The sequence below is a fragment of the Crocuta crocuta genome, unplaced genomic scaffold (assembly GCF_008692635.1).
Source record: "Crocuta crocuta isolate KB4526 unplaced genomic scaffold, BGI_CrCroc_1.0 scaffold255, whole genome shotgun sequence".
NCBI classification, from domain to species: Eukaryota; Metazoa; Chordata; class Mammalia; order Carnivora; family Hyaenidae; genus Crocuta; species Crocuta crocuta.
The window spans coordinates 1,583,486-1,593,801 of record NW_027530670.1 but is presented as its reverse complement, the minus strand read 5'-3'; the positions used below and the strand labels follow the sequence as shown (position 1 = coordinate 1,593,801).

The following is a 10,316-nucleotide window of genomic DNA, read 5'->3' as shown; positions in this document are numbered from 1 at the left end:
CCGCGTGCACCACACAGCGCCTCAAGCGCCGAATTCTGCGAAAGCTCTCAGCCTCAGAGCCTGAGCGAAGGAACGTTACGACCAACACGAGTCCCAGACGTCAGAGCCACGGGCATTTCGTGGGGAGAGCCAGGAAACCCAGCCGAAAGAGGCGGACGCCATCCTTGTAGTCACGCGAGATCCGCGAGACCCAAGAGGCCCCGCCCAAGGCCGGGCCTCCCTGGCCGGAAGTGAGTCTCATTGGCTCCGCCTCCATTTTCAGTACCTCGCGAGATTTCGCAAAGGCCTCCCTCTTTCTTCTGGGTCGCGGACATGGTAGGTGCTTATTTTCGTGCCTCTCCGTCGTTGCTGGTGTAGGCCGCGAGCTGTACTCGCGTTGCACCCCAACCACCTATCCCTGACCCTTCGGCTCTGTCTCCCAGGCCGCGTTTGGCGGGCCTCAGCGCAGGGTGCCCGGCAGGGGCCCGGGACCTTGGGGCCGCGTGCTCTGCTCGGAGTTAGGATCTCTGAGACACGCTGGCCGGTGAGCTCAGGCGCCGCCCTAATGAGGCCGCTTGTCTCCAGGCCAGTTCGTAATCTCAACTTTTGAATGTGTCACAAAGCAGATTATTAATTTCCCAGGCCTACACATCCCTTTCAGACCGGCAAGTTCGCCCCGTGCCACCTCCCTTTGCGTTAATACGAAGCACCTTTTTCCATACAGCCTTCCAGATTGAGGAAGACCCGGAAACTTCGGGGCCACGTGAGCCATGGTCACGGCCGTATCGGTAAGTGCCGGCATCCCATCTTGGTCGGTTTTGAACTCTCCCTGCCGGGTGCTTGCCTAGCCAGGAAGTCGGTAGCGTAGAAGTGGGTTAGATTTCTGTGGCCAATCGGATGGAATTTGAATGTTAGCTCTTGATTTTTTTTCTGAGAATTCTCTACAGTACTTGACTTTCAAAGAATTTAACATCAGTCGGAGGAATGAATGAAAACTGGGGCAAAGTGTTTAATTAAATTGAAGGTATGCAGCACTGTGGGTGGAACACTGCATAGAGATGCTTCACCAGGAGTCCTGAAGAATTAGCAATGCTTAGAGAGGTATTGTAGAGTGGCAACAAGATAAGTAGAGATGGGGAAGTGTGGGGAAATGCTTTGGGGAGAAGATTGAAAGGCTGGTGAAGGCTATGTTAACTGTAACTTCGTGTTTTTGCAGGGAAGCACCGGAAGCACCCAGGGGGTCGGGGTAATGCTGGTGGCATGCATCACCACAGGATCAACTTTGACAAATAGTGAGTGCTTCTTGGCTTGCACGTTCACTTGCACTCGCAGTTTGCAGTTAGTGGGAAACAAGTCTCTTGCCACTCAAAAGCCTTGTCGGTTGCTGGCTTTTATCTTTTACCAAGTTAACATTTGATGTGGACTGAGAACTTGTCGAGGCTAGAGTCACGCTTGGGTATCAGCTATTGCCTTAGTGTGCTAGAGTCCTCGAAGAGTAATTGCTGACCTTATTCACTGGCTGTGACCCTTATGGCATAGTCAGTCACCGGGTTAGTGACATGCATCAGATTAATCTATACCCAGATTCACTTATGCCCCCAAATTTGCTTAGAAAATCTCTATTCTAAGAATGTGTTGATTTTCCATAAAATGCTGTCAAGTGAGCTGGAAGACCTCTAATCTTGGCACTGCCTCTGACTTTCTCAGTGACCTGTTCCATGAAATAAGGGTAGTCTTTTACTCCTGAACGTCTTTAAAGATTTGTTTTAATTTCAGCAATGAATGGGTTACCTGCTATGTCACTATAATCCACCAGTGAACAGTTTACACTATAAGTGAGGGAGATGGACAATGAGGATGGTGAACATCACTTCTTAAATGAAGTGAGGTCATGAAAGTGATTGTCTTTTCTTCCCAGCCATCCAGGTTACTTTGGAAAAGTTGGTATGAGGCATTACCACTTAAAAAGGAACCAGAGCTTCTGCCCAACTGTCAACCTTGATAAACTGTGGACCTTGGTCAGTGAGCAGACACGGGTAAATGCTGCCAAAAACAAGACTGGAGCTGCTCCTATCATTGATGTGGTGCGATCGGTGAGTGAATATTTGTTACCTTTATATAATCCTTGCCTCTCAGAATTCTCGGTAATCTAATCTCCTTGATCTCCTACCTAGAATCCATACCCAGTTACCTACAAGGCTGTTCCGCTTTAAAAAAAAAAAAAAAGTTTATTATTTTGAGAGCAAGAGACTACTTGCATACAGGAGTAGAGAGGGACAGAATTTCAAGCAGGGTCTGCATTGTCAGCACAGAGCCTGATGCAGTGCTTATTCCCACGAACCATGAGATCGTGATCTAAGCCAAAATCAAGAGTTGGACATGGGCAACTCACCAAAATTGAGCTCCATTGTGATTCAAGCAAAACATTGGAAGAATGATAATCTTTCCAGTCCCTCATTCATTCAAGTACTTGTTCTTGAATGTTTAAGGATCTACATTATTTGAAGAGATTTCCCATCACACCCCAAAACACTGATGACAAAGCATTTTTCTGTATCTTTTGGAAGTTTGGTCTTTGTGTCAGCTTTACCTCCCATGGGTGTGGAGGTAGTCTTAAACTCTGAGGGGGCTTTCGGTTAATTTTGCAATCCCTTTGCCCAGCCTGTTTGAGCAATTTTCATGGTCAGGACTTCTTGGAATATTGCTGGGAATGTGGTTTTCTCTTTTTTTTAAAATCAGGTAGTAATTGAATAGGAGAGGGGGTTTGTGCTTTGCCTGAGGCTAGAGTCACATCCTGACATATCTCTTGTCCTGGTGTGCTAGAGTCCTCAGAGAGAATCTGCTGGTCTTGATTTCACTGGCGAGGGTAGTCTGTGCCCCTGGTAGTGCCCAGATCAGAAACATGCCCTCCCAGTTCCTAGATGGAGTAGATTGGCAGACATCTTTCTTTATACCTGTCAGGGAGTTGGTACCTGCAGTGGTGTATGTTACAGACTCTTTTTTCTATTTTTCTATTCCTCTAGGGCTACTACAAAGTTTTGGGAAAGGGAAAGCTTCCCAAACAGCCTGTCATCGTGAAGGCCAAATTCTTCAGTAGAAGAGCTGAGGAGAAGATTAAGGGTGTTGGGGGAGCCTGTGTCCTGGTAGCTTGAAGCCACATGGAGGGAGGTTCATTAAATACTAAAAGTGCTTTTCTCTTCTGGTGTGGGTGTAAGTTCTTTAGCACTCCTACTTCTCTATCTGTACATTTGAAAGCCACCTAACAGATTGCAGGAGTAAGGGTACGAGGGCCTGAGCTCCTTTGCCAACTCCCCTCAGAAAGTGTGCAAGAGATAGCAACACCTAAAAGGACTTGGGCCCATTACCTACCTTGAACATTTATAAAGTGAGAGTATTTGTCGATAGCATATTTGTGTATTTTAGAGTTGAAAGGCCTGTTTTTGCATTGTGTACTCTGAAAATAAGTGGGAGAATATACCCTTAACTGTTATGCATGGCTCAAAGCGGGGAGATTCAGGGTTTTTTTTTGTTGTGGGGGATTGTTTAAGTAAGCTGTACACTCCATATGGGGCTTGAACTCGTAACCAACCCAGAGATCGATTTGCATTCTCTACTGACTGAACCAGCCAGGTACCCCGAAAGGGGAAGACTCAGTTTGATAGGGCACATTTTAAATAGTGGACAGCATGATAGGATTGAAACAATTGTAATTCCTGAAAATAAAGTTTTTCTTCCTTGGTTCCCTCATCTTGTACCACACTTTTCTAGTCATAACCGAAATCTTGAGATGGGGCCCAGCAATCTGAATGTTAAGTGCACCAGGGTCTTAGTGTCTTTTGGAGGACCTATAAAATGGAAGTTGAGACCATGGGTTTAAACAAGTTGTAGTTGATCAGAGTATTTAATGTTTAATTGATTCCAACTAAACACTGAGGATCCAAAGATGCATAAATACAGGGTCTTAAGAGATTGAGATAAAGTTTGAGATTTCAGTCCAAACCAGAAGAGCTGTGTGTAACTTTGGTCCAATTTTCTCATCTTTAAAATTGAGGATTGTGTGGATTAAGTAAAATGGACGGCTTTTAGTAAACCTTTTTGACAATTATGGGAACAGACAAAAGCCCCTTGGTCTTAAGTCACGGCAAAATGATCCATGCAGAAGGACAAGCATACATACTTACAAATTTGGAAAAGTTAAGCAAGTGTTAGGTGGGCAATAAGCATTCTAGGGAGAATGTAAATTAGGGAGTGGGCTACGGTGGGAGAACTACGAAAATGGGAATGAGAAAACAAGGAGTAGGATTCAGAAAAGTCAGTGGACAGGAGTTGGTAGTGGGTGAATTGGGGTAGGGCTGACAGGAAAATGGTTGGGCCTGGACAGGTTGGGTTTAGTGGAAGATGGATGAAAATTAATTCCTTAGTAGCCAGCTTGCTTCTTAGAAATTCATCATTGGTACCATGTAGCATCACTGTCCACAAACAGGATGGGGTTCAGAAGTGGGGTAATAGATAAAATCCTGTATGGAGGTGTAGATGGACATCCTGAATGTCAAAGCCCCTCACCATTTTAAATTGAAGACCGTTGAGATACCAGACTGCACCTGGTCTGGGAAGGGCAGCGTGAGCTGCCTGGTTCCAGTTTGCTTAAGCATCTACAGCTAACAGGCTGGCAGATGCTTTGATTCTTTTGCAGGTGTTAATATTGCCAAGGAAGCGAAGTGACCAATGAAAAGCCATACCTTCATGTTCCAAATAAAGGGTGCAGACCTACAGTGATCATTTGGCTCGTTTGATGGCACCAAACGCAAGCAATCCTTATGTTGTAACTTTATATTGAATGCAAGGTGCCACTGCTGAGATGAGCATGTCCACGCAGAGAAAACAAAATGTTGGAACTGCCAAGCTTTGGGCCTGTCCTGTAGGCACAGAGGCCCCTCCTGCTAGGTCTCTGATGCAGAGTTAATGCCCTCCCACACTTGGGGAACAGAATTTTAGGAAGTAACCCTGTAACTCCTTAAATCATTTGTTTGCCCATCTCTTCAAATTGTTAAAAACGAGGTTACCTAGCACAAAAGGTTGACAGTTAAATTTTACATAAGCTTGAATTGCCAAGGAGGTAACTTGCGGCCTACGGTACATGGTGCTTTATATTTTTAGCCATACCTCGGGGCTGCAGCTATAACACACTTTGTTGGCAAGATCTGCCGCATAATTGGAAGAATTGGACCCCATTTTCAAAATGCTAAAATGAATATGGTTTTATTTCAAATAGGCGTATTCTTGATGGCTGGGCTAAGCGTCCACGTCCGTCTCCACTGGAAGGGAGGCTGCGGGGGTGGCGGCGGCNTGTGCCCGCCCTTGCGGGCCTACACCGCCATACCTCGGCGAAGCCACCACTAGACACCCACGCTAGGGAGCGCTACTCGCCTCAGTCCCTGAGAACTACTTCCGGAGGGTGTGAGGTTCTGGTTCCGGGGTCACGTTGACGTTTTTCGTTCCTACAGCCGGAAGCACGTTCGACGCCGGCTCGTCAGTGCTCAGCCAGTTCCGGCAGGGGGCGGGCTGTGTCGCGCGGCTGGGAGACTTTCCCCCTGCGAGGCGGGAGGTTTAACTGGGTCTCGGCGGGGAGGGGAGGCGGGCCTACCTTGCAGCGCTTCAGATCCTGCTTCTGCCTCGCTTAACACGTTAAATGGGGGAATTTCCAAACTTCTCAGAATTAGCTTCAGTTGTCAAAAAGATGAACGCCAGCTATGTTCAAGGCACTTTGGGTACCTGCTTGTACACACACGGGAATATTCTGGAAGAACATAAAACTGAGACGGCGTTTCCTTATGAACTTTGGGAGGTGACGGAGATGTAGGTTTTAGTAATTTGACTTTCTCGCTTAACCAGATGCATATTATTTTCATATTAAAAGGCAATATAAGTGGACAGAAAATAATCTGAAAGTTACCAATAACTTGCCAGTCCTGAAAAGTAACATTTTCTCTTGGTCTAGAGTTTTCATGACCTTTTAAGTGATACCCACCACCACCTGCACAGGCAAATAAACGTAAGATGTCTTGGAATGCATACTACCACATTATCTGGCCCAAGAGAAGAATTTTGTGTATCATCCTTAAAAGTGTTAAATCGTTATGCTTCATTCTGGCTCTTTTATTCCCACTTTAAGTATTTTTTAAAAATACTGTTTATGTATCTTTATAAATAAGTCATTTTGGGTATAAGGTAAGTTACAAGTCTACATGGGAAATAAAGGGTGTTATTTTTAACAAAAATATAACTCAGTTGTGATTAGAATCAGAATGATTTTCTTGGGTCTCTAATTCCACACGCCATTCGATGTGAGCCAGAGTTGGAATAATACTGTTTTCCAAGAGCACTCCTTCAAACTACTGCCCTTAAGAAGCCCACACTCCTCATTTTAAACACTACAGTTTACCAGGGCATGGTTACTTAGTAAAGAAAAATAAAAGCATTTAAAGATGTGATGGGGCAGCTTGCCCTGCTCTACCAGATTGATTAAGGAGAAAACCCTGGACCTTTCTTTTTCTTTTCTTTTTTTTTAATGTTTCATTTATTTCTGAGAAAGAGAGACCGACAGCCAGCCAGCCAACCAGATAGCGTGAGCAGGGGAGGGGCAGAGAGAGAGAGGGAGATAACAGAATCCGAAGCAGGCTCCAGGCTCTGAGATGTCAGCACAGAGCCGGCCGCGGAGCTCAAACCCAGGAACCGTGAGATCATGACCTGAGCTGAAGTCGGAGGCTTAACCGACTGAGCCACCCAGGTGCCCCACCCTGGACCTTTCTTAACTACAGAATAGAGGGCTGGCACTCTTCTGGTAAAAGAGACAGCACTCTATTGCCCCTGAGCAATTGACCCAGAGATGTCAGAAAGGCACTATTTAAGGACACCTGTTGTCAATGGTGGCAATACCATCCTCTAGGGGGTGCCATTTGGAAGTAAATGAGGCAGTTTTTGTCATGAGGGGAAGCAACCAAGAATGGTGCTAGACGTCCTGCAACGTATGGGGTTGATTCCAAACAACAAAGAAAAATCTAATAAATATCCATTTTAAATATAATTAAAAAAATATTTTTTGCCCCAGTTTTCATATACTAATCAGCTTTCCAGGGTTCCAAATGCTGTTTAAGTCAATGGAAGTTCATACTGTTTTCTTCAGAATATTACCAAAAGTTGTTCAGCTCTCTTACTGCACACAGTAGAATGTTGAGTTGCTAATACCAAATCCTTTGTCTGCATGTGTAACTACTGCATTCACAGTAATTCTCTGTACAGGTGTGAGCATCTGACCTCACTGTGTATTCTAAGTACATCTGTGCATTTCGAAACTTAAATACATATTATAACAAAATACTTTCCTTTTATTTCTCCCCATTTACATTAAAGTTAAGATGTGTTTACGTAAGTTATATTACCTATCAATTTCATGTCAGGATAGTAAAGGGTGGAGTTAAGAGTATTTGCCATAGAAAAGTAGAGTGTTGGATGATGATAGGATTGAGAACCATCTGTTAGGGATCAAGAGACCATGTGAAACAGAACATGTAAAAAGTCCTGACCACTTTTTGTCAACCCCACACCAGACCCCTGGTCACACCCTCTTCTATGTTCCCCCAGAGATTTCTGTGTCTTGCCCATAGTACTCACCATATGGACCCTTGCAGCCCAACCAGAGGCATTATGTACCAGTACTGATTATCTGAATTAGGATGAGAGCTGTGGCCACCATAGGAGGAAGGAATCCTTCAGGTTAATCTTAGGTATCTTAAGATTTTAAAGATACAGGGGCACCTGGGTGGCTCAGTTGGTTAGGTGGCTGACTTTGGCTCAGGTAATGATCTCACAGTTTGTGGGTTCGAGCCCCATGTTGGGCTGTGTGCTGATAGCTAGCTCAGAGCCTGGAGCCTGCTTCAGATTCTGTGTTTCCCTCTCTCTGACCCTCCACTGCTCACACTGTCTCTCTCTCTCTCTCTCTCTCTCTCTCAGAAATTAAAAAATTTTTTTAAAGATTTTAAAGATACATGTTTCAAGTTTTATAAAAAAGCATTTATACCTATATATCATGTGATCTGATCACATCTTGAAGATTCTTTGAAGTCACATTAAAAAAGAGGGAGTAGAAGGAAAGGAGAAGGAGCATCTTTTGGAAACCATTATTATTATTATTTTATTATTAAAGAGACCACTTCTATGACTATCCTGAGGCCCAGGCTGGGTTAACAGTAATGACTCTGGACTACACTCGACTCTTGACTTTCTGTTTCAAGCACTGTTTCCCCTCTATACCTGGAAGATGCCAAAGCCAACTCTATAGGAGGCTTTTTCAGAGAAGACAACTTTGTCCTCCCAGAAGACAAACCTTCTACTTTGCTTTATGAGGCAGTTAGCAACCCCAAACCACAGACAGGTTGAGACCTGCGCAGGCATCAATGGAAACAGGGAGAAGGGAAGTCGGACAGGATTTCATCTCCTGTTTCAGTAGGCCAAAGTGGAAGGAGAGAAAAGCTCTACTCCTTGGTTCAAATCCTGCCAGACCCAAACCAAATTCTGGTGAAGAGAGTTCCAGCTGAATGCCTCATCTTGCAAATTTTCAAGGTCTCTACGAAGGCCTTGGTTGGGTAGAAAGCCTAAGCCACCCATATTTACCACCTTGTTTCTCTTCTTGCTTTTCCATGAAATGTAGCAGAACTTCCTCCATGCAAACCTTGGGTTCCAATGGGAAAAACTAGTCACAGAATGACAAAAGAGCTATAGGCAACGGGCCAGGGCTATGAACAAGCCTGTGTTCGCTTTTTCTGAGTTTCACCCCACCAATATCAGGATACTCAATCGTATCTTAAGGGCTTCATACTAAATAGGAAAGTGTAAGACTCACCGGACAGTGAAGCCAAAAGCACTGAGCATTCTTTGCATCAGTGGGGACATTTACAGAGAGTCTGAACAGTTGGGTTGTTGAAGAGGAAAGGTGAGCAAGAACAATGGCTAGGTATCTGCTAAGACCAGTCACACAGTTAAAGCTACAGAACTTGATTGCAGGGGAGGTAAGTGACTCACACTAAAGTTAAACTCTTAATGAGGTACTCAACTCCCTACATGATGGTGTTTCATTCCTGACTGGCCTAGCTCAGACCATCCCCAGGAGAAATAACTCTAGATAATGAAGCCAAGGAACACATAGGGCTCTGGGCCCAAACAACTGTACACTGTTTATTGAGAACACCCGTAGATGGTGGGAAGGAGGGATGCCCTGTACCGCATCATGGCCACCACAGACTGGGAGCTGGGCCCGGAGAGCACTGGCACAGCTGGGGGGTGGGGGGGGAGGCTTCCCATGACTCACTGACCATCACAAAGGTAGGAGGAACAAGAGAAGGCCAGACCTGAGAGCCTGGTACCATGCTGCAAATGGGGATTGATTGGCCTTTGCCTTTCAAAAACAGAGGGTTAGGGGAGGGGACTACTAGAAAAAAATAGAAACTCTAAGATTTAAAAAAAAAGCCCTCCTGTACAGAACAAGACAGCATCTGTTCTCCAGGGCCCAAGACTGGCAGCAGGGACCTCAGGCAGGCAGGCCAGGAGCCTCCAGGGGAAGATCAGTGGTTCGGCTGAGACAGTCAGCTGCACATTAATTGGCTAGTCGCCAGCACCCAGCCCCTTGGGAATATACAAATATTTACCAGATTCTCTTTGCTTGTTACAAAAAGAGATAAGAAAGCTTACAGCAGATTATTTACAAACAGTATCCTGGGATATCGTGAAGGCAGAGGTGGGCTGTCTTAGAGGGTGGGGTCTGTGGGGGCAGAGCAGCCACAGCGGCCCAGAGGGTCCCAAGCTGGCCCCCTCCACAGGCTCCAGGCTCTGCAAGGCACTGGACTCTTACTGGAAAGGGGGCTTAATTCTTCTTGTGGAGGAACTTCATTTTGTTGCCTGTGGGTCAGAGAGGGCAAGAGTGAGAAGGTTTCATTATCAGCTATTCCAACACCCCTAACCCTCTCAGTGGGAGATAGGATTAGAAAGACTGGATTTCAGCTGTGACAGATCGGATTCAGGGCAGTGAAAATATGCTAGAGCTCTAATTAGGGCACTGGTAGCAATCACTGTGGGGCTGTGGGCAAGCTATTTAGTTCTTTGGCCCCAATTTCCCTTTAAACTGAGACATTCTATGATTCCATGATTTAATTGGCTGAGCTCTTTGAACCTCGTGGAGGTTTTCAGAGAAGGACACTCTGGCACCTCGACTTCTGTCGACTCCTTTATGGCCTAAAGAAAAGCTCCCTGCCCTTGGCATCCTCATATTCACTCAGGAAGGAGTA

General features: G+C 45.4%; 2 protein-coding genes and 2 non-coding genes across 8 annotated transcripts in view; 3 read left to right on the top strand and 1 right to left on the bottom strand.

Moving 5' to 3' along the window:
* The first annotated feature begins 260 nt into the window (after nt 1–260).
* Nucleotides 261–3,169, top strand: RPL27A (ribosomal protein L27a). Its single transcript, XM_077769164.1, has 5 exons — nt 261–315; nt 704–767; nt 1,196–1,271; nt 1,898–2,072; nt 3,003–3,169. Exons 1-5 carry the CDS (start codon nt 313–315, stop codon nt 3,129–3,131), a joined length of 447 nt encoding a protein of 148 aa, XP_077625290.1. The 5' UTR covers nt 261–312; the 3' UTR covers nt 3,132–3,169.
* On the top strand, nt 1,413–1,542 carry LOC144235621 (small nucleolar RNA SNORA3/SNORA45 family). The gene has a single exon (XR_013336263.1). It is a non-coding gene; the product is annotated as a small nucleolar RNA SNORA3/SNORA45 family (small nucleolar RNA).
* LOC144235620 (small nucleolar RNA SNORA3/SNORA45 family) lies at nt 2,754–2,885 on the top strand. The gene has a single exon (XR_013336262.1). It is a non-coding gene; the product is annotated as a small nucleolar RNA SNORA3/SNORA45 family (small nucleolar RNA).
* A 6,015-nt stretch (nt 3,170–9,184) lies between the features above and the next one.
* Nucleotides 9,185–10,316, bottom strand: part of DENND2B (DENN domain containing 2B) — a 153,227-nt gene continuing 152,095 nt past the window's right edge. For all 5 annotated transcript variants that reach the window (XM_077769154.1, XM_077769158.1, XM_077769155.1 and 2 more), the window contains one exon: nt 9,185–9,930. In XM_077769154.1, coding sequence (XP_077625280.1) covers nt 9,896–9,930 — 35 coding nt within the window. In that variant the 3' untranslated portion in view covers nt 9,185–9,895. The remainder of the gene's footprint in view (nt 9,931–10,316) is intronic.

What these genes read in the sequence shown, in the direction of transcription:
- RPL27A (XM_077769164.1), top strand. An exon ending in CCATGGTCACGGCCGTATCG is followed by an intron (nt 768 to 1,195) that starts GTAAGTGCCGGC and finishes GTGTTTTTGCAG; the next exon opens with GGAAGCACCGGAAGCACCCA. An exon ending in TCATTGATGTGGTGCGATCG is followed by an intron (nt 2,073 to 3,002) that starts GTGAGTGAATAT and finishes CTATTCCTCTAG; the next exon opens with GGCTACTACAAAGTTTTGGG.